Source organism: Dipteris shenzhenensis, chromosome 16 (genome assembly GCF_047967505.1).
Source record: "Dipteris shenzhenensis isolate YYH24624 ecotype China chromosome 16, Dip_SZ_1.0, whole genome shotgun sequence".
Lineage (NCBI taxonomy): Eukaryota > Viridiplantae > Streptophyta > Polypodiopsida > Gleicheniales > Dipteridaceae > Dipteris > Dipteris shenzhenensis.
Window position 1 is genome coordinate 5,985,457 of NC_141611.1, and position 26,719 is coordinate 6,012,175.

Consider the following 26,719-nt stretch of genomic DNA (forward strand, 5'->3'; position numbering starts at 1 on the left):
CCAACTCACGGGTTTTCATATTTTTTCTAGTTGAAAGGAATTGTTCATCTTGGTCAACCGATCAACTATTACTCACACAGAGCCATGACTTCTATGTGTTCTTGGTAAATCAATGCCCCAAGTGGAGGGAGGACTTGGCATCATTGACCCAGAGATGCAAAGCAGAGCCTTGCTGGGCAAGCTTAGTGCACGGTCTCATCCCAAGATTGGAGCCCTAGAATCTCTTGATTTAGCGAGGGCTTCTCAAGAACACCTGGAGTGTGGCAGCAATCTCATCGGTGTACCTTCTCAAAGGGGACACCGGATGAGGAGTGTACATTGGATTTGGCAATTCTTGGCCGGGGGACTCATTTGAGCTAGCCCTTACTATCGAGAGGAGTTTAAATGCTAGTCCTTTATCTGGCATTCAGATTTTCGTGATTAGGAGAGATTCTTGTTGGGGCAATGGCATGCATTTGTTGGGGCAGTGGAACAATGGCCCGGCTAGATTCTTTGGAGCATGGGGCCGACTCCCTCAAGAGACGGAGGAATGTGCAGGAGCCCTAGGTAGAAGCCAGCAGATCCCCCTAGCAACCACCCTCATTGCCATTTGGCAGGATATCATCTATACCTTGGGACACCATATGGGAGCAAGGGACGATGGGATTTGGACGACAATTGAAAACCTGGTCAACAGCAGCCAACACTCTCTCATTGTGATTTCTTCCATGATCAGCGCCACATAGATAGTTGATTTGTATGGTTGGTTTTTTCTCAAGCATCAATAGAACTTCTTTTTCTTCTGGGAAAAAAAAAGCTCATTTCTTGTCTGAAATGATAAGATATTATGCATGTCATCGTGCTTCAACAACATGTATCCACTTGCTTAGTAATATTTCTTTTTGTTTTTCAATAGTATGCTTATTAAGAAATGAAATGTTTTCCTACTGTTCAGTTACGGTCAATGGGGACTAGGTCTAGCATTTGAGGGTGGACCCCCTTGCTTGGGGTTATGGGCATTAGTGACCCACAAGAGTGATGGCCTCTCTTTGAGAGGGACATCTGGAAACCACACCCCACCTGAGTACCCAAACATGGGACCAATCAAATGCACAGATTGCATACTGACCTAGGAACCATTCAAGAGAATGTTCCCTGAGCTTTGGGTGTGGGCCTGGCAGCATGCCAAGAGTAATGGAGATACAAGATAAGACGACAAACAAATGAGCTCAGTATGGCTCAATTATGACCTTAGAGTACGTCAGTAGATAGTCCAAGCTATTAGGAACCCGTGGGTGCAATCAGAATTGAATTCTGACAACTTTGAAATTTTAGGGTTTTTGGGAGTGACATGTGGCAGACTGCCACATGGAATCTGAGCTGGCAGGTCAGTCCACCTGTCCCACACATGTGGCAGCATGCATGGCAGGTGGCAAGGCATGCAGGGCAAGTGTCTGGCCCCAAATCTGGTAGATTTGGGGCAGGTTGTGGGCTGTCCTCTTTGGGACTGCAGCCCACCAAAAATTTGGGACAAGTGTCCACCTTCCACTTTGGGCCTGGGGGGGGGGCTGAGCCTATAAAAGAAGGCCTCTCCCCTTCATTCCCTACATGAAAATTCGTCACTTTTCTTCTCCCTCCTTTTGGTTGATGCAGCATAACCTCTCCAGCTCCTTGGGTGCAGCCAGCTTCTCCCCAGGCCATTCTCTCACCTCAGCAGCACTTTCTCTCTCTACAGCAGCACACTCTCTCTCTAAAGCTGGAGCAGCCACAGCCCCTTTCTCTCTCCTGTTGCAGTATTTCTCTCTCTACTGCAGAATTTCTCTCTCTACTGCAGAATTTCTCTATCTCCTGTTCCAGCCCCTTCCCGTTGCAGAAATCTGCCTTTCTCTGCACCTCTGGAACTGCAGCAGCTCCTCTCTTACATCCCCTCCCTTGGGATCAGCATTGACACATTCTCTCTACAGCTATCACTCCATAAAGGCTTTCTCTCTCTAGCCTACAGGGTGTTTTTCTAAGCTGTTCTCATTCCAGCCCCATTTCCACACTCTCCTCACCCAAGGGAGCTTCAGAGGCATCAAGGACTTCATCTGCAAAAGAGTCAAGTCACGAAGGGAGTCTGTATTGTCAGGTTTATCTCATTTACGGCACTATTTCATGTTGTTTCTACTATCTTTCTAGAAACTAGTGCTTGCCTCTAATGTTGGATGCAAGTGGTGATTGCTGCAGGCTTCTTCCTCATGGATTGGGCAAGCCAAGAGTTGAAACCTAAGCTTGGAGTCCTCTTTTCTGTTGTCTACCTTGTACATATGCTCTTGAGTCTTGTATCTAGGTCCTAGGCTTTCACTGAGTTCATCAGTTTGGAAGGTGCATTGCACCTTGGTCTTGTATCTCCATTTTCAAGAATAAAGTGAGCCTGGATAAGGGGGGGGGGGTTGTCTTGGCCCCTCAATCATATTGCAATTTCCAATGATTTCACTTTGTGTTTAAGCTGTATAAGTCTTAATTCCAGCTTAATTGCAATCTCTTAAGTTCAAGTATATGTGTTTGGCAACTCACAATTATTTCATTCAAACGCCTCTGCAAAATCCATTGTCTGAATTGATAGAAAGCACTGACTAGTTTACATTGGTATCAGAGCTTAGTTAGTGGTCCTGTACTCTGTGCTTTCTCTTGTTGAGTCTCTTCTTCATTGAGTCATCTTGTCATGATGGCAGCCAATGGACCTGACCCTCCTTCTAACTTGCATGAGTTGAGTGCTCTCTTGTCAAACATTGCTCAACAGGTTTAAGTGCTGGAAAGCAACCAAGCAGAAACTCATGACAGAGGACCCCAATCCCAAGGAAGAGGCCATGCGGACAACACCAACTCCAACAAGGAGGGAAGATCATCCTCTTCTTCCTCTCCTCGAGGTAGACGGCGTCATCGGAGTCCATCTCCTTCAAGACGTCCACGGAGACGAAGGTATGCAAAGCATAAGGTACCTCTTGGAGACAAGCTCTTCAAGTTTACCAAGTACAAGGGAGAGGACAAGCCCGAGGTCTTGCTGGCTTGGATCCGAGACCTCGAGTATTTCTTTGAGGGGGACGAGTACGAAGACAAGGCAAAGATCCGGTTTGCCGTCCTGCACATGCAAGACGTGCTTCACTCTAGTAGGCAGCTATGGTCAACACTGGACAGCAAGCCCACACCTGGAAGCGCTTCAAGAAGAACTTGATGAGGCACTTCCTGCCTAAGGAGTTTAAGAGAGACACAATGGTGCAGTGGGACATCCTCCGCCAACGCCAAGAAGAGAAAGTCAGTGAGTATGTTGATCATTTTTGGGATACTTTGTTAAAAGTTCAAGCATTCAGTAGGAAGGATAAAAAAGAGCAGCAAAGGAAGTTCTTTGCTGGCCTACGGTATGTCGTTCAACATGAGGTGGACATTGCCACTCCTACTTCTCTTGAAGACACCATCAACATCGCCTTGAAGGTGGAGAAGAAACAGTCTTTCTCCAACAAGCGGAAGTCCCAGGGAACCTCTTCCAAGGAACAAAAAGGTAAGGAGACAGCAAAGGATGCACCAAAAGAGCAAAAGTCAGCCAGCCAGCCTCCTCCGAAGAAAGCAGCCCGCACTTTCAGCTCATTGTCTCCACAACGGAAGCAAAAGTATTACTCCGAAGGGCAGTGTTTCAAGTGTGGCGAGTGAGGCCACAACTTCTACGAATGCCCTCAAGCTGCCAAAAACAGCAGCAACAGAGCCAACTTTGGTGGTTAACAAGGTGGAAGCACCTCCAGAAAAGGGAGCTGCAAATGACACCCATAGTTTGTTGAAAACATGGGGTCAAGTAAAGGATCAATTCGCTTTGTTTTTGTTAGATAGCGGAGCTACTCACAACTTTATTTCTCATGAGATGGCACAGAACTTGGGGATATCCCCAGAGGATAAAGGAGAAGCCTTGGAGGCAACTGCAGCCTTCAAGAACCAAGAAGAGAAGTTGTACCCCATCATCAGCAAGCTTCGGGTACACATTCAGGGGTACTTGGATCATCTACCCTTCATGGTGGCACCACTTCAAGGATCGGATGTAATTTTCGGCATGCCCTGGCATAAGCAAGTCAACCCCCAAATCGATTATGTGAAGAATATTCTAACCCTCCAACATAAGGGTAGAGATGTGAGCATTATAGCGGGAGTTTCAGGAAACACCATTCCTATGGTAAGTCATGCACGATCTCCCAATTTGCTTAAGAAAGGAGTATGTTCTTTTCTAGTGTTTGTACGCGATAAGCAACCAAGTGAAGAAAAGTTAGATCCTCTCACAAAAGAAAGATTAGATTTCCTTCAAGAATTCTCTAGTTGCTTCTCTCAAGAACTTCTTAGTCACCTCCCTACTAAAAGACCAGAAGATCACAAAATTGACATAGTTCCAGGGTCTTCACCTCCAAATAGACCCCCATATAGAGTTAGTCAATCCCAGCAGGATGAAATATTCAAGCAAGTCCAAGAACTCTTGGACAAGGGATTGATCCAACCCAGTAGTTCTTCCTTCTGCCCTCCTGTCTTACTAGTCCAAAAGAAGGATGTGCATAGACTATAGAGCCTTAAACAAACAGACGGTTAAGAACCGTTTCCCGATTCCTCATAGAGACGATATCTTTGATCGTTTAGGAGGATTTGAAAATTTCAGCTGCATAGATCTTAAGAGTGGCTACCATCAAGTACGAGTTGTACCTGAGGACATTCATAAAACAACCTTCCAAACCACATTTGGGCTGTATGAATATATGGTAATGCCATTTGGCCTTACCAATGCCCCAGCCACGTTCAATCGGCTGATGGAATGGTTGTTCAGGAACTATAGATAGTTCACTGCCGTCTTCTTTGATGACATCCTCATTTTCAGCAAGAATGAGGAAGAGCATAAGGACAATCTAAAGATTGTATTTCAAATCTTAGCTGAAAATGCTCTTCACATCAATGAGAAGAAAAGTGAGTTCTTTCTTCCTAAGATTCATTATCTTGGTCACATTATCTCACGAGAAGGTGTCCGTATGGACCCAACCAAGATACAAACAATTGTAGAGTGGCCTGACCTGAAGAATGCCCATGAGGTAAGGTCTTTTCTAGGCCTATGCTCATATTACCAAAGGTTTATTTGGCATTTTGCTGAACTTGCAGCCCCTCTACATGATCTCACTAAGAAAAATCTGAAGTTCAGATGGACCCAAAAAGAAAAGGACTCTTCTAATGCTCTAAAGCATGCTGTGACTACAGCTCCTGTACTTATGATTCCTGACTTAAGGAAACCATTCCTAGTAGTAGTTGATGCCAATGGCGATTGCCTTTGGGCTTCTCTTACCCAGGATGGTCATGCTGTGGCCTTTGAAAGTGGACGGCGAAGAGATGCTGAACTTCAATATGATATCTATGAAAAAGAACTCTTAGCTGTAATTCATGCTCTCAAACTTTGGAAACATTATTTTTTTCTTGTAAAAACTGATCATGAAAGTCTTAAATATTTTCTAACTCAACCTCTGATCAGAGAGAGACATATGAAATGGTCTACCTTTCTGCAATCATTTCATTTTCAGATACAATATACTCCTGGAAAAGAGAATGTAGTGGTTGATGCCCTTTCTCGTAGACCACGGCTTCACCATATTTTAGTTCCCTATCATGATGAGCTAACAGCCCTCAAAGAATTCTATGAGGGAGATGCTGATTTTGCTCAGCCATGGGCACATTTGAAAGATGGAGGCACCCATCATGCCTACCACCTCAGGGATGGCTATTATTCATGGAGAACAAACTATGTATCACAAAGCAGCTTAGATCTAAAGTGATGGAGGAAAGCCATAACCCACCCTATGCTGGTCAAAGGGGTATTGTGGCCACTTTTCCAGCCATGGATAAATTTTTCTACTGGCCTGACATGAAAAAGGACACTGCTGCCTACATTTCAGCTTGTCTCGCTTGTCAAAAAGCTAAGTATGAGAGGAAAACCCAAGAGTTTACCTCGGCCCCTACCCATTCCTGAGAGACCATGGGAACGCATCACCATGGACTTCATTACAGGAATTCCCAGGACCAATCAAAATCATGACATGATTTGGGTGATAGTAGATTGATTCAGCAAGCAAGCCCACTTTATTCCTTGCAGAAAGAATCTCAAGGCACCTGAAGCTGCCCATTTATTTATTAGACACAACCGCAGCATGCCCAAGTCTATAGTATCAGATAGAGACTCAAAGTTCACTAGTAACTTTTGGCAGGCTTTGTTTGAGAACATTGGAACTCTTCTAAGTTTCTCCTCAGCTTTTCATCCTCAAACGGATGGCCAAACTGAAGTTACGAATAGTACACTCTTGGATTGGATTTGCTGAAATTTTATGTGCATGACCAGCAAACCTTTTGGGAGAAATTCCTTCCTCTTGTGGAGTGTGCTTATAATAACACAATTCATTCCTCCACTGGAAAGGCTCCTTTTGAAATTGTATATGGTAGATCTTTATTAACTCCACTCATGCAAACAAAAAAGAAAATCTTTGCCGCTGATCAATTCGTGGAAAATTATGACTCTGCTTATGATATGGTTCGAGCAGCCATTCAAAAGGCACAGGAGAAACAAAGAGCAGCTGCAAATAAAAGATGGAGGGCGTTTGCAGTGAAAGAAGGCCAATGGGTCTTATTGAAATTTGAGAAAGCCCGGTTAAAAATCAAAGTGGGCAAAAAGCGCATCTACTTCAAGCTATCCTTTCGATATTATGGTCCTTTTGAGGTGTTGCAGGTAATAAATGATGTCTCAGTCCGATTGAGACTTCCTACGCATTGGAAGATCCACGATGTCTTCCACGTAAGCTTGGTGAAACCCTTCATTGGGGAACCACCTCAAGAGCCCACACTGGACGATGCACATGAAGTAGAGGACATTGAGATCTTGTTCATCCTAGAGCAAATTATTCTGCATAACTTCACTACGGGATGTCGAGGCACGACTCGCAAGATGTACCTTTTGAAGTTCAGAGGGCTCCCATCCACCGATGCCCAATGGGTGGACAGAGCTACATTTCAGGACTATCCTGAAATCCTGGATGCTTATGAGGAAGCATTTCAGTTCAGGACAACCGAATGAAAGACGGAGGGAATGTCATCCTGCTTCAACAACATGTATCCACTTGCTTGGTAATATTTCTTTTTGTTTTTCAATAGTATGCTTATTAAGAAATGAAATGTTTTCCTACTGTTCAGTTACAGTCAATGGGGACTAGGTCTAGCATTTGAGGGTGGACCCCCTTGCTTGGGGTTATGGGCATTAGTGACCCACAAGAGTGATGGCTTCTCTTTGAGAGGGACATCTGGAAACCACACCCCACTTGAGTACCCAAACATGGGACCAATCAAATGCACAGATTGCATACTGACCTAGGAACCATTCAAGAGAATGTTCCCTGAGATTTGGGGGTGGGCCTGGTAGCATGCCAAGAGTAATGGAGATACAAGATAAGACGACAAACAAATGAGCTCAATATGGCTCAATTATGACCTTAGAGTACGTCAGTAGATAGTTTAAGCTATTAGGAACCTGTGGGTGCGATCAGAATTGTATTCTGACAACTTTGAAATTTTAGAGTTTTTGGGAGTGTCACGTGGCAGACTGCCACATGGAATCTGAGCTGGCAGGTTAGTCCACTTGTCCCACACATGTGGCAGCATGCATGGCAGGCGGCAGGGCATGCATGCCAAGTGTCTGGCCCCAAATCTGGTAGATTTGGGGCAGGTTGTGGGCTGTCCTCTTTGGGACTGCAGCCCACCAAAAATCTGGGACAAGTGTCCACCTTCCACTTTGGGCCTAAGGGGGGGGCTGAGCCTATAAAAGAAGACCTCTCCCCTTCATTCCCTACATGAAAATTCGTCACTTTTCTTCTCCCTCCTTTTGGTTGATGCAGCAGAACCTCTCCAGCTCCTTGGGTGCAGCCAGCTTCTCCCCAAGCCATTCTCTCACCTCAGCAGCACTTTCTCTCTCTACAGCAGCACACTCTCTCTCTATAGCTCCAGCCCCTCCTCTCCAAAAATCTGCCCCTTCTCAGCCCTTCTGGAACAGCAACAGCATCCTCTCTCCTTCTCCTAGCCTGGAGCAGCCACAGCCCCTTTCTCTCTCCTGTTGCAGTCTTTCTCTCTCTACTGCGGAATTTCTCTATCTACTGTTCCAGCCCCTTCTCCTTGCAGAAATATGCCTTTCTCTGCACCTCTGGAACAGCAGCAGCTCCTCTCTTACATCCCCTCTCTTGGGATCAGCATCGGCACTCTCTCTCTACAGCTATCACTCCATAAAGGCTTTCTCTCTCTAGCCTACAGGCTGTTTTTTGAAGCTGTTCTCATTCCAGCCCCATTTCCACACTCTCCTCACCCAAGGGAGCTTCAGAGGCATCAAGGACTTCATCTACAAGAGGATCAAGTCATGAAGGGAGTCTGTATTGTTAAGTTTATCTCATTTACGGCACTATTTCATGTTGTTTCTACTATCTTTCTAGAAACTAGTGCTTGCCTCTAATGTTGGACGTAAGTGGTGATTGTTGCAGGCTTCTTCCTTGTGGATTGGGCAAGCCAAGAATTGAAACCTGAGCTTGGAGTCCTCTTTTCTATTGTCTACCTTGTACATATGCTCTTGAGTCTTGTATCTAGGTCCTAGGCTTTCACTGAGTTCATTAGTTTGGAAGGTGCATTGCATGTTGGTCTTGTATCTCCATTTTCAAGAATAAAGTGAGCCTTGATAAGGGGGGGGGGGGGGCATCTTGGCCCTTCAATCATATTGCAATTTCCAATGATGTCACTTTGTGTTTAAGCTGTATAAGTCTTAATTCCAGCTTAATTGCAATCTCTTAAGTTCAAGTATATGTGTTTGGCAACTTGCAATCATTTCACTCAAACGCCTCTGCAAAATCCGTTGTCTAAATTGATAGAAAGCACCAAGTAGTTTACAATGCATAGGTTACGTATCAACAAGAACAAGGCTGGCTCGTCTCCAATTCTACCCTAAAGCTTTGTTCCACGTGTGTACTGACTCCCCTTGTCTTGCCTTACTTTCCACATTATCTCTGCCACCTTCGTTTTACATGTCTTGAAGTTGGAGCTCTTTTTGGCCTTTGTAAGAGGAGGCAACACTTTGGAATTGGTGGGTCTATTAAAATCTCCTTCTTTTCTACTTTATTTTTTCATGGGTTGCATTGGTAGAATCTACCTTAAAGTCCACACGCTTGGTTTGTTCAAGATTTTTTCCTATGTCTCATCTGTCATCATGACTTCCAAAACATATGTACTTTTAAAATCCATGCTTTGTCTGAAAGATTTCATTGCATGAGCATATGTTGCTGGACTTGGTGTGTAGTGGAACCCAAGGCTGTTGCAGATATCATAGCCAAAGAGTGTGGTGATGTGCTGTGTTGGTGTGTAGTACTAGGAGATCTAGTGCTAGTTCATGTGTGAGTGCCACGTGTCACTATGGGACTTATCCCATATGCACTTGGTGCTAGTGTGTGAGTGTGTAGCCTATATAAGGCTTGTACTTCTCATGATTATGAATAATATAGCCTTTCATTATGTCTTCATTGTTGTATCATTTTCTCACACCCTAACCTTCTCTCTCTCTCTCTCTCTCTCTCTCTCTCTCTCCACCATGTTTCTAACATGGTATCGCCATAGCTGCCACGTCATCCCTTACCTAACCCTAACCCAAAACCCTAATTTTGCTTAAGCACTTCGTCTTGCAGCCGCCTCAGCTCTGCTCATTTCCGCATCATATTCCGCCTTATTTTCATCTCCTTTCAGCTGCTTTCTACCCTTTTAGGGTTTTTACACAGCGGCCATCCTTCCTGCCCTCATTTCGCATCTGTTTTGCATCTTTTTGTGACCAGTTCTGCCCATTTAGCCTCTCCACAGCCTGCTGGTTGACACGCCTTCCAAGAGATGCCTGCACGTGAGCTGTTCCATCCCGTTTTTAGGGTTTGCAGGCTGTTACAATAGAATTCGACCATTAATGAGCATTCATTGCAGTTTTTCCGTCACTTCTAGAGGCATTTTCGACCAGTATTGGAGCTGCTCTTGCATTTTCGAAGTGTTTTGGAGTTGCTGCTGCAGAACCACCTTCAACAGAGACTTTTTTGGGGCTGCTCCTAGCTTCTAACTCCTCTACAATAGCCAACTTTTGGTCTGGTGACCTGTTGGTGCCCTTTGGTACACCTATACTTCTACTACAGCATCTCGGTATAGCTTAGAGCTGGTCTACTCAAGCGCTTCACACATTTCAAGATATATTATTGCATTTGGCGCCTTTTCCAACTATCTTCTTGAGGATTTCGGACCTGCTACAGCACCTAGAGCAGTCATCACGCCCACAAGTTCTCTTTCCTTGGCTCATTTCTGTGTTTGGGGGCATCTCCTTGCTGCTCTTTGCTTCAGGTTCACTCAGTTCTCTATTTCGAGGAGTATTCTTGCTGCTTTTCCATTAGGGTTTGCATTTTGGAACCCCCGAGGGCATCCACCAGCTGTTGGACACATTTATTCAAGCATTTCTCAAGCTACTTAGTCATTTCAGAGACCTAGACAAGCTCCTTGATTGGCTGGTTATCTATTTCAGCTTGTTGTCTTTGCTACCTCCATTTGACACTATGGAGTCTCGTCCTTGTGGTGAAGACTCATCAACTCTACCTTCAGCTAGGGATGAACAACATGACAAAGCACTAGCGCTTATTGATGTGAGGTTGGTCAACAAATTGCTTCATCACCTTGACTTCACTACTTCAGCCAAGTAGAACTTGGACAAGCTCAAGAATATTTATGCTACATCTACTGGACTTGAACAGGAAGTTTCATCTTTTATGTTGCATGATCTATTCCTCTCTAAGATGGTAGATGATGCTTAGTTCTATATGTGTTTGTGTTGAGTCGATAAAGGTTCTCAACCTTGAGAGTTGTCGCTCTAAATTGAATGTATTTAGAGTCAATAAGAGGTTCTCTGCCCTGGGTTGTCCCCCAAAAATGAATGTATTGTCTTTTACTTTGGTTTGATGGTATTGACCACCCACTTCAGAGTAAGGGAGGTGACGAGTGATGGTTTTCCCTTGCCGGTCGCAAGTTGACTGAGAAGTCACTATCACACAGGAGGTGTTGGATAGTTGGACTTTCTCTTTGTAGTATTGCGGTGGAGGGGGGATCGGTCTACTCTTTGCGTGTTGGGTCTCACACTCTTTTCTTTGAAGGGGGGTGTTGGAGATATCATAGCCAAAGAGTGTGGTGATGTGATGTGTTGGTGTGTAGTACTAGGAGATCTAGTACTAGTTCATGTGTGAGTCGTGTGTGAGTGCCACGTGTCACTATGGGACTTATCCCATATGCACTTGGTGCTAGTGTGTGAGTGTGTAGCCTATACAAGGCTTGTACTTCTCATGATTATGAATAATATAGCCTTTCATTATGTTTTCATTGTTGTATCATTTCCTCACACCCTAACCTTCTCTCTCTCTCTCCACCATGTTTTTAACAAGGGGCACATTAATTAGGATAGTCCCAGCTACTTTTTCAAACCAATTAGTCTTGACCTTGTGAGGGGCGTCGTATCTACATTACTTCAACAATACAAAATTACTACTATTGAAGCTAGAACTGATAACAATCCATTCAAAGGAGAATTTTAATGAGCTTTACGCAACATTCAGTACTGTTAATTAGTAGTCCTCAATATGCAAAACAGGTATTTAGTCACTCTTTAGTGTTTTCATTGTTCTTGGCTCATCAAAGAAATTAGGATACAGGAGAAATTTGTTGAAGACAAGATTTCTAGCATTTGACTTGTTTATTGGAAGTAACCATTATCTAGACGAGGATTTTAAACTTTGGTAAAGATTTGACAAATTTCCTTATGTTGTATTCTATTTCCTAATAGTGTGACACAAAAATAACTGATAGGTCTCCCCCTCTAGTGAGGATAGAGAGACAATGCTTAATAATACCAATTATAATGCATCTAACATTAACAAAGATTGATTTTGGGCAGATCAATTTTTGGCTTGTGGGAAAGCAGGGGGCATGGCTCATGATTTGGCTTCTCGAATTTGGTTGGCTGTAATTGATAATCTGGATGAAAGCGAACACACTTTTCATTTGCTTATGCAAATTGTTGAGGAATGGGAGGTAACTCTTTAGGTTCATATTTGATTCTGTATAGTAGGATGTTTCAAAGGCTAAATGTTGTTTACATTTCTTAAGCTTTTAAATTTTCTATGCTTGGAAATGGGTAAGGTTTATGTGAAGATACGTAAAACTTCCTTCAAAGCCTACTAAAGTATTTTGTAATTATTTATATAAGCAAGTGTAAAAAATCATCAACATCATGTTTGATATATGAAACCGCTTTTGTAACAAATTTTTGGACAGTAGAGACGTAGTTGAGAGTAGAATACAAACAAGACAGAGCAATTCATGAGAGAGAGAAGGACAAGATGAGAAATGATATTCGTATCTATTTGTTATTCTTTAGAGGATCAGTATGAAGAACTTAAGGCCAAACCAAGGATTCTGATGGATACCGAATTGAAATTGATTTAAGGCATAAGGTTTTGCTCACCAAAAGGAGTAATTAGAAAATTTGAAACAACCTATGAAAAGACTGTCCTTTAATATCATCATCTATTGGATGCTCTCTCACTTGCTATTAATCCAGGTTTTAAAAAAAACTATTGCTTCGTTGTCGTTTCTTTTTTTCCCTAAAGAGAACAACTTTCTATTTACACTTGAAAAAATAACCATACAAATCAGCAGTCAAGTGCTGATCGTGGAAGAAACGAAAGGAGAAAGAATTGGTTGTCAATCAGCCTATTTTCAAAGAACCGGGCGGGAATCTCTGGAAAAGGTGCCAATAACCAACTAAACCTCGAGCAAATACCTCGCTTTGTGTAGATAATGTCCTACCGAATGGCAACAAGGGTGGCTGCCAGGGGACTTGGTGCCTCCCGTCACCAAGGTACAACAGGCGACCTAGATGTTCCAAGCTCGACACCGTCTCCCAATTATTGTCCTGTGGGAAAGAAATAGGACGGTGCCGGGAAGTGGGAGTCACATCCTGTACCTTGATTTGGAAGACCCTTTGTCCCTATATCCTATAAGTTGGGGTGACTGTCACGAGGGCATGAGTTTTAATGCTCGCTTGTGGCCTTGACCTCGGGAATCAAGTGGCGAGGTCATAGGATGGGGGTGTGCAAGTTTTCCTAGGAAATTGTGCTTTGGGGGAAAATGCAAGTTCTAGGGCCAAGAGGGTCCAAAGAACCTTAGAACTAAGGTTGGTTATTGGTGTGCTTTTAAAAAGGCCCCACTAGAGGGGGGCCTAGGGGCAACCCAAGGCATCACGTGGCAAGCCCATGCAGCCCCTTTTGGAAAGGAAGCCCAAAGAAGGCCTTGAGCAAGAGAGTTGATGGGAGAAAAATGGCGCAGGATAATCGCGCACGTGCAACAGGATGAGACAGGCTTTTTCGCGTGGCAAAACGAAGGTTGAAGCCATATGATGGTACGAAAGGGATCTACACGCTATGTGCGGCCGTACAGGTCCATCGGTTGTTGCTGGTATGGAATCATACGATAGTTGGTACGGTCTGCCGTACGATCCAGCCTTTCGTTGTTGAAGTAGAAAGCATGCTTGGTTTACAGTTCGAATTCTCGAGGCTTGGATACAAAGCTCTTGGCTGTTACACCCTGGATTACACCCTGGCTTTTCTTGACAAAGTTGGACTCTTATGCACAAATCAGCCGTACAGTTTGTACGTGCTAGTGAAGGGGCTGGTGTTGGGCTACTTTACAGCTCATGTGAGCTATTTGCGGTGGCTTCGGGCTGCGTGTACAAGCATTAGGGATCTAAGGAGCTAGGTGTAGCCTGCTACGTGGTCACATGAGTAGAAAGCTAGCTGAGAGTTGTGCATTGGCTCGTGCAAGAGCTTGAGATGAACTTTGGGCTGGAAAAGGGTTCACAGATGTTCTCTAGTGATTACTCGAGAGCAAAGGATCCTGTTTTTGAAGAGACATGCTTGGCAGAGTGATCACAGTGAATGCTTGCAGATATGGTTTGTGCTTCTGAGCCAGCTCAGTTATGCTTTCACCCATTGTTTGGGTATCCTAGTGGATCAATGAACACTTGTCTTTGATTGGGGAGCGTGTGGCCTTGATGGGGCAATGAATAATGGCTCCCATGCTACATGCAGGTGTTTGCACTGAGTATGGATACCTATGGTCACATGGGTGTGATAGCAGAGCCCTGCAGGGCTAATGTGTAGTGATATTAATGCCTTTGAGTCAGGGAAGAGCATTGAATGCGTGTGAGTTGGTACTCACTGTGTAATCTCTTTGTGGCGCTCTTCAATTAATAAAGAAATACCGAAAGGGGCGCCAAGGCTTTGGGGCCAGTCTGTGTCTTTGTATTTGAGCAGGAGCGCTCTAGCTCCCCCTATCTGTATGTGGAGTGTTTGCTGAGTATTCTTTTGTGAAGGCTTTTGTTTGGTTAGTGTTTTACCACCCTCTTGTAAGCCTTGAGGCTGGTTTCATGGTTCCATTGCCGGGACATCACCATGTTTCTTAAGGTGGTGAGCCGGTGATTGTCTCTGGTGAAGTGTTGTTTGCTGTAATTCGATTACAGCGAGAAGAAAATCATCAAATATGTCTTTGACATATAATGATTGGGATATGGAGGGGTAGTCCTCCCAGGATGAGCAAGAAGAACAATCTATGCATGAGGGAGACTTCCACGATGACCAAAATGTTGAGGCAAAGTGGTAAATTCTTTTTGTGTGAGTGCCTCCCAGTCAAAAGGGTCAAAAGAGGCTGAGAATGCAGAGGAAGCCGATGCTATTTTTAAGACACAGTTAGTGAGTGTTGTGGGAGCACTCACGCAGCTCATGTAGGACCCGAGGTTCCTTGAGTTTATGCATACTCCTTTGAGGTCCAAGGAGAGAAAGAAGCACTCTCATCAGGGGAGCCTAGTGGAGTTCAAAACAGCCATTTGGAGTGAATCCATTGGATGGACAACCTCCAGTAATGCCAAATGTACAGGGAGTTATAGGGCTGCATGCCTTTCAAGGTCTTGGTATGGTTATGCATGGCCAAGGGGCTGATTTTCAGAATTCAAATCAAGGGCAGCAAGCTCTTCCCCAACCCTTTATGCATCTAGGGCATTTTGGTGGGGGTTCAGTATTTCAAGCAATGGCTGGTCAAGGAATGCTTGGAAATTACCCTGTTGGTTTACAGCCTGCGATGCAAGGGATGCAAGGCAATGTATTTGAGGAAATGCAGCCCGCAATGCCTAACATGATGTATGGCAATATTGGCATGCAGCCAGGAATGCAAAGTGGAAGGACATGAACCTTTGGATCTCCTACAGGTATGTTGGTATGCCTGGGGCTGGTTTGACGAACCCTCTAATGGGTAGTGGTAACGCTGGACAGGCTGGAGAGAATGCAATTCAACCTCCATTCTTGTAGCCACCTGTGTATGATAATTTGACACCCAAAGAGAAGGTAAAAGATTACAAAGAGGGTGGTGCAGTAGTGAAGTTAGAGACCTTTAATGGGGCTCAGGACAGGCTGAAGGCTTTAACTTTTGTGCAATGGTTTGATGCAGCCTTCTCACGAGGGAACTTCAATGAGTCATCTAAAATGGGAAAGGCAGACATCTTCTTGAAGGGGACAAATTTGCTGCTCCAAAATAGAGCACTCACGAGTTGGGTTCAATTTAAGCAGGTTTTTTCAGCTGCCTGGTTGACCACTACCTTTGAGGTAGATGTTATGATAGCATGGCACAAGTTGGATGCAGCTCATTGTCATAACTTGGAAGAGTACAACAAAAAGTTTTGGGAAGCTCTCTTGTCAGTCAACTCTTATAGGCATGTGCCCTTGTCAAAAGTTTGAAAAATACTGTTGTGGGCTGCCAAAGGAAATCAGGGACTACTGTACTAAAACAAGGGTTACCAACATGTCTCAACTCATTGAGAATGCTACCATAGCTGATGCATTATTGTTGGGAAAAACCAGTAGGTATAAAAATAGTAAGTCTGAGAGTTTCAAGAAAGCAGGGAAGCTAGGGAATGCTTCCAAACCTCCCTTTAACAAAGGGAAGAAGCGTGATAGGCCAGGTTTTAATTCTCTGTCACATGAGGAAAGGAAAGCCTTGATGGAGGCTAACAAATGCTTTCACTGTAAAGAAGAGGGCCATATGGCACGGGATTGCCAAAAATGTAAGCAAAAAGGAAAAGTGGATGATAGGGAAGAGCAAAAAGGCAAGAAGCCTAAACCATCTGCAGGGTTAATGCCTGATGTTATCAGTGAGCAGCCTCATGATGATGCTACAAAGCTTTGCAGGGCATGGGGCAAAGTTAGGGATCAGATGACATAGATTTTATTTGAACCAGGTGCTCATGCAAATTTTCTCTCGCCCGAATTGGCAAGCAAACTTGGAATCCGTGCAGAGGAGATGGCTATACAAGATTGGCTTGTCTTGGCTTTAGCACTCCGGTTACCTCTATCATTGGAAAGCTCCAATTGCATATACAGAGCTTTGTGGACAGCGAGGAATTTTATATAATGCCTCTTGAGGGCTGTCAGGAAGGACGCATAGTAGCCTATGAGAGTAGAATTTTGCAGAATGATGAGAGACATCTGGGGGCATTTATGAGAAGGAATTGCTGGGTGTAATTCATGACCTTGCTACATGGAAGCACTATTTGCTTGGGGCTGATTTCATAGTGCAGACATATCATCAATCTTTGAGATATTTCCTCACTCAAACGAAGTTATCTGAGAAGAATATGCGATGGGCCGATTTCTTATCCATATTTCACTTTGAGATAGTGCATGTGGAAGATAAAAAGAATTTGGTGGCCGATGCATTGTCAAGGAAGCCTCAGGTTTCCGCAGTAACCATTGCTTACCACAGTGAGTTGGATGCAATGAAAGACCAATATGCTCAGGATGAGGATTTCTCAAGGATTTATGACCAGCTATCTAATGATCAGCGGCATGACCATTATACTCTCAGAGATGGCTTCATTATGATGCATGGACGCATTTGTGTCACAAAGCAGCTAAGGTCAAAGGTTATAATAGAAAGTCATGCTCCACCGTATGCAGGACATAGAGGCATTGATGCTACGGTTTACGCAGTGGAACACTTTTTCTATTGGCCAGCTTTGAAACGGGATGTGGATGCCTTTGTAAGAACATGCATCATCTGCAAGAAGGTCAAGTTTGACAGGCAGAAGAAACCTGGATTATTGCAGCCATTGCCAAAAATCCCAGATAGACCGTGGGAGAGCATTGCCATGGATTTTATATTTGATCTTCCTAGGACGCTTACAAGGAATGATGGTCTCTAGACTATTATATGCCAGCTCAGTAAGCAAGCACACTTCATTTCAGTAAGGAAGAAAATTACAGTGGATCATATGGCAAAGTTGTTTATGCAGAACATTTTCAAATACCATGGATGCCTCAGTCTATCGTAAGTGACAGAGATCCGCGCATGACGAGTCTCTTTTGGAGAGGGCTCTTTGAAAATATGGGCACTACGCTGAGATTTTCATCTTCTTTCATCCTCACTCTGATGGGCAGTCTGAAGAGGCTAATTTGACTGCTCTTGATTTGATGAAATGCTATGGGTCTGACATAAGACACAATGGGAGCAGTTTCTACCCTTAGTAGAATTTGCTTACAACAATACCATGCATACTATCACTAGGAAAGCTCCTTCTGAAATAGTGGAAGGAGGCAAGAAAGTCCCACCTATCTTGCATACAAAGGATAAGATTCTTGAAGCTGATAGGTATGTTGAAAGCATGGGTGTGGCATATAAGAGGGTGAAGCAGGCTCTCCAGAAGACTCAGGCAAAGCAAAAGAAGGCAGCTGATTGTCACCGTCATGAATTGATATTCAATGAAGGTGATTGGGTTCTTTTGCACTTTGAAAAGGCAAGGCTGAAAAAGAAAAGGGGCAAAGACCGGTTGTTTCTCAAACTCAGCATGAGATATTATGGGCCTTTTCAAGTTTCAGAGAAGCTAAGTGATGTCTCTTACAGGTTGAAGCTACCGGATCACTGGAGGATTCACAATGCTTTCCATGTGAGTCTCTTTAAGCCTTTCAAATGTGATGTGCCAGAGGATATGCCTGATGAGATGCAACCAGAGGTTGAGGAATTGGATGAGATCCTAGTTCTAGAGCATATTTTGGCACATAAGGAAAGGAAGATCAGAGGTAGAGTTTCCCGCCCTACTTGGTAAAATTCAGAAATTATTATCCATTACATGCAAAGTGGTTGGAAGAGGGTGATCTGACAGATACACCTCAATTATTACAGCTCTATCTAGATGCTTCTTAGCTTGAGCCGCGACCTTGGTTGCGGCTCCGTCAGGCTCAACAGAGCATAGGTCTGGAGCATTGCTTAATGCTCAAGAGAGGGGTAGTACCTCTGTCTCTATGTTACAGACAGGCTCATGTATCTAGAAGTCGCTTGGTGACATTGTTTGTTTCACCTGAGGGACTGCTTGTTGACAGTATATCTTCCTTGGGACTTCTATGACTAGTGTACTAGTCACTATGAGTGGATTTTTGTAGTTTATATGGATTGCTATCCTAGGTTATGAACAACCATATATGCTGTTTTTCCATGGTAATACCTGCTTTCATGATGGCATATTCACATGTATTTCAGTTATTGCATATCCTTATAACATCTAGATGCAATTGAGGTCGCTCGCCATGTTTCAAGAGAGGGGTATGTCACGAGGGCGTGAGTTTTAATGCTCGCTTGTGGCCTCAACCCCGAGAATCAAGTGGCGAGGTCATAGGATGGGGGTGTGCAAGTTCCCCCTTGGGGGCAAATGCAAGTTCTAGGACCAAGAGGGGCCTAAAGAACCTTAGAACTAAGGTTGGTTATTGGTGTGCTTTTAAAAAGGCCCCACTAGTAGAGGGGGGCCTAGGGGCAAATGAGGCCCTTGGGGGCAACCCAAGGCATGGGCTACCACGTGGCAAGCTCATGCAGGCCCTTTTGGAAAGGAAGCCCAAAGAAGGCCTTGGGCAAGAGAGTTGACATGAGAAAAATGGCAGAGGATAATCACGCACGGCCGACGGGATGAGACGGGTTTTGTGCACAGCAAAATGAAGGCTGTAGCTGTACGATGGTACAGAAGGGATCTACACGCTATGTGCAGCTGTACAGGTCCATTGGTTGTTGCTGGTACGGAATCGTACGGTAGTTGGTACGATCTGCCGTATGATCCAATCTTTCATTGTTGCAGTAGAAAGCATGCTTAGTTTACAGTTCGAATTCTCAAGGCTTGAATACAAAGCATTACACCCTAGGTTTGGACTCTTATGCACAAATCAGCTGTACAGTTTGTATGGGCTGGTGAAGGGGCTACTTTACAGCTCATGTGAGCTATTTGCAGTGGCTTCGGGCTGCGTGTACAAGCATTTGGGATCCAAGGAGCTGGGTGTAGCTTGCTACGTGGTCACATGAGTAGAAAGCTAGCAGAGAGTTGTGCATTGGCTCGTGCAAGAGCTTGAGATGAACTTTGGGCTGCAAAAGGGTTCACACATGCTCTCTAGTGCTCGAGAGCAAAGGGCCGTGTTTTTGAAGAGACTTGCTTGGCAGAGTGATCACAATGAATGCTTGCAGATATGCTTTGTGCTTCTGAGCCAGCTCAATTATGCTTTTACCCATTGTTTGGGTATCCTAGTGGATCAATGAACATTTGTGTTTGATTGGGGAGCGTGTGGCCTTGATGGGGCACTGAATAATGGCTCCCATGTTTAATGCGGGTATTTGCACTGAGTCTGGATGCCTATGGTCACATGGGTGTGATAGCAGAGCCCCGTAGGGCTAACGTGTAGTGATACTGATGCCTCTTGAGTTAGGGAAGAGCATTGAATGCGTGTGAGTTGGTACTCACTGTGTAATCTCTTTGTGGCACTCTTCAATTAATAAAGAAATACCGAAAGGGGTGCCAAGGCTTTGGGGCCAGTTTGTGTCTTTGTATTTGAGCAGGAGCGCTCTAGCTCCCCCTATCTGTCTGTGGAGTGTTTGCTAAGTATTCTTTTGTGAAGGCTTTTGTTTGGTTAGCATTTTACCACCTCTTGTTAGCCTTGAGGCTGGTTTTGAGTGACCGTGCCAATGGAGAAGGCGTGACCTCCTACGTCAACCAAGCTGCCATACCAAGGTAAAGTCTCATTGCATCCTCTACATCCTAGCCATTATCCGTAGATCCCCTTTCCAGATCCTTTGTATTGCAGATCCACCCTATTATAAGCTTTCTCAAAATCCAAGAGTAGAATGGCTAGCCTCTCGCCCTCTCTGCATAGCCCACTCACAGGCTTCTCAAAATGAGAAGATAGTATAAAAAATTCTTTTGCCATGCATGAAGCCCGTCTGCGTATCATGAATAAGGTATGGAACTAGGAGCTGCAAACGCAGACTGATTACTTTAGCCAAGATTTTGTAGAAAGTGCCCAAAAGAGTAATAGTCCTCCACTAAGACACTATATTTCTGCTACCCCCCTTTAGAATAAGATGATGGAGAGTCGGGCATCTCACCAGAGTCCCAAACTCCCTGCAGGGCTGTGGAAATGTGATCCCCAATCTTATCCCATAAAGTAATGGAGGAGGGAGTAAGCCCACCCAAACCCGGCACTTGCCCTTACGAAGGGCAAGAAGAGCAGTCCTGAACTCTATGTTGGTGGAAGGTGTATCAAGAGAGACCCGAATATCTAGTTTCACAAACATAGGAATACACTGCCATATAGCATACCCTGGCATCATCTTTGGCTTGTGTGTCTAGAATTGCTGTGATAAGGGAGGCATAAAAATCTGTAGCGTTCTTTTTGTTCTAATTGAGAAACTAGTGAACTAGTTGATTGAACTGCTGCTCCTCCCCATGCACCTTCCTGCTGCCCTCCTCAACCCCCTCCCTCTCCTCAGCCCCCTCCCCTCCCTCACCGCCTCTCTCAGTCCTCTCCCCGCCTCCCTTACCCCGCCCCTCTCAGCCACTACCCCTGCCCCTATCTTGCCCCTCCTACCCGCCTCCCTCAGCCCCCTTCCCTGCCTCCCTACCCCCGCCTTCCCGTGCCCCTACCTTGCCCCTCCTACCCGCCTCCCTCAGCCCCATCCCCGCCCCTCCTACCTTTGCCCCTTCCTCACCTTCCCCGCCTCCCTTTTTGCCCCCCTCCCCGCCTCCCCTACCTCTGTCCCTCCCCCCTCCCCTTCCTTGCCCCTCCGCGCCTCCTCAGCCCCCCCTTCCGGCTCCCTCCTCTTCCTTTCCCTGCCCCTTCCTCTCCCCCTCCCCACCTCCTTCTCAGCCCCTCCCTTCGTTTCTTCTCTGCCCTTCCACCTGCCCTTCCGGGTTCTCTCTGTTTCAGCCCCTCCTCCCTTCCTAGGAACGCATGCATTTCACTAACCTTTAATGGGTTAAAGTGTTGGAGTTTGTGTAGGACTTGGAAGAGTTCTAAAAGGCTCATAAATGATGAAGCAAGTGTCAAAAAGCGGTCCCACAAGGCCAAAAAGCACTAAGAAGATGGCGCCATTAGTGAGGGCCCCACGAGGTTCTAGAAAGGCTAAAAAAAAGCTTGCCCCAAGGTGGGCAAAAGAGGGAAATCTTAGCTTTTGTAAAAAGTAGCTTTAGAAATGCCAGGTCTAGCTTTTTGCTAGGCCAAGTCTATAAAAGAAGAACCTCAGGGCTCCCAGATTCATTAAAGAGTTGTACTCAGCTTCACGCACTTCTTAGAGCGAGTTGTACAAAGCTATTTTCTATTGCAATTGCTGTGAATTCCTTCTATTGCTCTCCTATACCTCCCAGACTGTGGTGTGATTTATTCCAGCACCCAAATTCTTTCCCCTTTTCACGTGTGAGTTGTCCACAGAGAGAGAGCTTGCTGCGATTTGTGTTCCAACCACTTAAGGGCAGCCTATTTGCTGTGATTAGGGTTTCCAGCCCTCCAAGTTGCTCTAGCCCTGTTGCAAGTTGCGGCAGGAGAGATCCCACTGCAAATTGTTCTCCACTCTCCAGGAGGCCACCCAATTTCCAGCGTTCCAAACTGTTCCAGGCCTGCTGCGAATTGAACCAACTGGTCAAGTTTCTGCTGTGAACTGCCCAACAGCCATTGGGAATCCTTGGAGTTGTTTTCAGCTGCCTATGCTTGCTAGTGACCTAGGCTAGCCATGCTAGCAGATTTTACCTGCGCTATGTAGCTACGCCAGCCACAGTGCTTGCTACACTCCTTGCTTGCTCCCCGCGCTGCCTACTATGCTTGTTGCCTACTGTGTTTACGTACACTACCTATCTGAGCTTCCTACTTATGCTTCTGGCTGTTCTTCTTGCCTAGTTGGCTATGCTAAAAGGTCTGAGCTTCCTGCAAGCAGCCAAGGTATGTAGGCATATGATGCCGTTGTGTTCTATTCTTGTTCTTATTCCCTACTGGTTCCCCGTTCCCATTCTAAGGGGGTCAGAGTTACTCTCAGCATTCCTGTTCCGGGTAACAATGCTTTGCAGTTTTCCTGTGTTTGTAAGGAGCAAGGACTGCAATGCGTTATGCTACTGTAAAGTCCGAGTACATAAGAGCACAGCACACATTTAGATTGACGATCAGGCTTATTCAGCTCTTTATTTCCAGGCTAGTTAGCGAGCTACATTAACACACTGGAGCTTTCTGTTCTGGACATCATACCTCAAGGTAAATCCTGAGGCCTGATCGTCGCCACTGATGGTATGCAATTGGATCTTGAGGATCAAGCATTGATGAACAGAGGGTCTTGTAAGATCAACAGCAAAGGAAAGATGCAATAATCAAGTCTAGGGAATATATTTTTGTTGAGAAATACAATTCCTTCTCTTTTGTCTTTCTTGAGAATGCACCAAACGTTTTATGACTAATTGGAACACAAGATTCATATTTTCAATCTGTTCGGTCAAATAAGTTAAGTGTTTACTTGCATATGTAAGTGCTGCATAGTTTGTTGTTAGGCAATTTATTAATGTTGCAAATCTAATGTATCAATGTGAACAATACTTGTGATGCAGGTTTTCCTTCCGTATCCTTATTCCAGGTCCCATGCTGTACAGTGGAGGCTGTTTGAACGTCTTTTTACAGACTTCCGTGATTGCCTCAGTCAATTTGACTATTACAATGTTTTGACTCAGGCGAAACACAAGTTTGAATTTATTCCTTCAACTTGGCTTGGCTACTAAGCGCCAAGGGAAACTTAAAGTGAGAATGACTTTCATTAAGCAACTACTTATGGACAGACCAAATGACATTGTATACATGGAATCAATATATCTATTTATGAGAAACAGTACTCAGCTTATTGATGGATCTTAAGAAGTAATGTATATCCTTAAATACCTTGAATTTAGTCCTTAGCTATGGGAGACCTTGTCTGCTGTAATTTGCTAATACAAAATGCTGGCAATTTATGTCCATATTTTGCAGCTTGTGTCAACAGAGATTTTGTGCTGTGGACTTGGACAAATTGTTGCAATGTTTTAACCTGACTGGATAACAGATGGAAGGTAAAATAATGAGATCATCAGAGCGAGACTCATTGTGCTGTTGATTTGAAGAGATGCTGTGGAACTCTGATAATTTTTGGAAGTCGCAGAATCCATTCGTGAATCTTGAGGGCAAGTGTATGCTTCCTATGCAGGCGTGCTTGTTTGTCTTAGCTTTCTCTCTTCTGCTTCAATCTGAGAGATAGAAGAAATACGAGTCCTGGGATGCTAAGTGAGTACACCTCACACCCATCTTTCAATACTCAAGTATGTAACACTACCTCTTCTATCTCACGAGCGATGGCTTTCTTTTCTTTCCTCCCAGCCAACTCTCAGGGACCTGATGCGTGTTTGTTCCTTGATCTCATCGTTAATTCCCTCATCCTTATCCCTGAGACCCACAATTCCCTAGATAGTTCCTGGCCACATGTCTACATTTTAGGCCCTTACTTAGATGCATCCTTTTTCACCCCTCTCTTGGAGTTCCTTTAAAAACAATTGCCCCTTGGCAATTTGCACATTTAGATGCACCTAGGCCCTAGCCCTATTAGAACTACCTAGTCAATGCCATTACGCCCTCACCTAGGACCTTGGCAGTTACTTCTCTTGACCATTTAATTACGCACATTAACTATTACAAAAGTTGGTCATCTAAGAGAAAATGCCCACCGATCTATCCGAGGTCATGCTATCTCGACTAGAGCATAACATTCCTTCCCTCTTCAAGCATCAGCGTCCTCGATGATGAAATCTGGGAATGCTCTGCGTAACTGGTATACGGATTCCCAGGTAGCTTCCGATAGAGGCTGACCATGCCATGCAACCAACACCGTGGGTATCTTCCGATTTCGTATCTGCATTGTTCCTCGGTCCAGGATCCTTGTTGGTTTGCGCCTTGCAATATCCTCTATCTCCTGAAACAAAACCACACCTTCGATTAGTGAGTCACCTGTATGCAAAAATTTCTTTAAGCGCGAAACATGAAAAACCGGGTGCACCTTACACCCCTGTGGTAATTCTAATTTATAGGCTACACTGCCTATTCTCTTTAGAATTAACCACGGCCCACAGTATCGAGGTGATAACTTAGCACACTCTCCTGAAGTCAACGACTTCGAGTGCGAAGGAATTCTGAGAAAAACTTTTTCTCCTTCTTCAAATACTCTTATAGACCGATTTTCATCCGCATACACCTTGGCTCTATCCATAGCCTGGCGGATATTAGCTCTCGCAAGTGCTAGCATCTCCCGCATTTGAACTACAAAGTTCGCGGCACTAGGCACTTTCTGAGGTACTCCAACTATAGTCGGATTGGCTGGTCTATAACCATAGTTCAGCTCAAACGGACTGAACCCAGTAGATGAATGTTTCCTATCATTGTAGGCAAACTCCAACAATGGCAACCACTTGTCCCACGTATGTTGCCTCAATGACACATATGCCCTCAGCATATCCTCTAAAGTCTGACCATCCGTCTCAGGATGATCCCCACTACTCATTCCCAACTCAGTCCTTAGTGTGACCATCCGTCTCAGGATGATCCCCACTACTCATTCCCAACTCAGTCCTTAGTGTGACCATCCGTCTCAGGATGATCCCCACTACTCATTCCCAACTCAGTCCTTAGTGTCTCAAATACCGCTGTCCAAAAATGACCGGTAAATCTGACATCTCGGTCTGACACTATGGATCTAGGCAATCCATGCAGACGAAATATATGTCTAATGAACAAATCCGCCACTTGCGGGGCACTAACAGACTCTCTAGTCGGAATGAAATGAGCCATCTTGGTTAGACGATCAACCACTACAAGGATAGAATTATACCCTCCTTGGGTTACAGGTAGCCCTACAATAAAATCCATGGAAATGCTCTCCCACTTACTTAGTGGTATTTCCAAGGGCTGTAAAAGTCCGGGTGGCTTCACCCGCTCGGCCTTACTTACCTGACACGAGAAACATCGTGTCACATATTCATGAATATGCTTTTTCATCTTTGGCCAAAAGAAATCTCGCTTCACGAGATCATAGGTCTTCTCGACACCTGGATGTCCCGCACACGGGCTATCATGGCATTGTCGAATGACTCTCTGCCTGAGATCATTCTGACCAGGTACTACAACCTTGCCATTTCTAACTAGCATACCATCCCTTATGGTATATCTTGCATACGTTTGGCCTTTTCTGGATGCCAGGTCATCCTTTTCATTTTCCCCGGGTTTTAAACACATGAGCTTTAGGCCATAAGCTCTGGACAAACTCGTCCACCTTTTGAGTTTCTCTGATCTCGGTCATTAGAGCACTCTCTAATACCGTGAAACTCAGGTTATGCATAATGCGAGACAACGCCTCAGCTACCTTATTATCTTTTCCTCTTCGGTACCGAATCGTTAGATTAAACTCCTGCATGAGCTCTGCCCACCTAGCTTGGCGGCCCCTCAAGTCAGGCTGTTTACAAAAATGTTTCAGAGTATCATGATCCACATCCACATAAAACTCTGAACCATACAAATAATGTCTCCATGTTTTCAAAGCATGGATAACAGCATACAACTCCAATTCATGAGTTGGCCAATTCCTTTGAGAGGGAGAAAGCTTCTTGCTTTCGAAGGCTACTGGCCTTCCCTCTTGAAGGAGAACTGCTCCTACCGCAATGCCACTTGCATCGGTTTCTAGGAACAACGGTTTCTGGGGATCAACTATTTTTAACACCGGTCCTGAGACCACAGCTTGTTTTATGGTGTTAAAACTTTCCTGTTGATTCTGTCCCCAAATAAAAGGTACTTTATCTGAGGTCAGATCAGTCAACGGCGATACTATTCCGGAATATCCTTTGATATGCCTTCTATAAAACTGGACAAATCCCAAGAATGATCGCAACGCGGTCAGACTCTGAGGGATTGGCCAAGTTAGTATCGCAGCCACTTTCTTCGGATCCATTTCTACCCCCTGTGGAGTAATTATGAACCCCAAATACTCAAGTCTAACCATACACAGTATAGTTTTCTTTTTATTCACGTAAAGACTGGCTTTCCTCAAAGTACTGAACACTATTCTTAAGTGTTCACAATGCTCAGTAACACTTTTACTGAATATCAAGATATCGTCAATAAAATGTACTACGAACTTTCCGATATACGGACGTAGTAAATCGTTCATAAGCATGACGAAGGTCGCTGGAGCATTGGTAAGT

The 26,719-nt window shown here is 44.6% G+C and overlaps 1 protein-coding gene and 2 pseudogenes across 3 annotated transcripts in view; all 3 read left to right on the forward strand.

The window, feature by feature from the left end:
* LOC147892459 (uncharacterized) overlaps window positions 1-23,439 on the forward strand; it is a 63,511-nt gene extending 40,072 nt beyond the window's left edge. For 2 of the 3 annotated variants that reach the window (XM_087387255.1, XM_087387254.1), the window contains 2 exons: window positions 12,011-12,147; window positions 23,057-23,439. In XM_087387255.1, coding sequence (XP_087243381.1) covers window positions 12,011-12,147; window positions 23,057-23,224 — 305 coding nt within the window. In that variant the 3' untranslated portion in view covers window positions 23,225-23,439. The remainder of the gene's footprint in view (window positions 1-12,010; window positions 12,148-23,056) is intronic. The other variant, XM_087387256.1, reaches the window with a different exon arrangement.
* On the forward strand, window positions 15,034-16,685 carry LOC147892460 (uncharacterized; annotated as a pseudogene).
* Window positions 17,825-18,564, forward strand: LOC147892461 (uncharacterized; annotated as a pseudogene).
* Window positions 23,440-26,719: the final 3,280 nt, after the last annotated feature.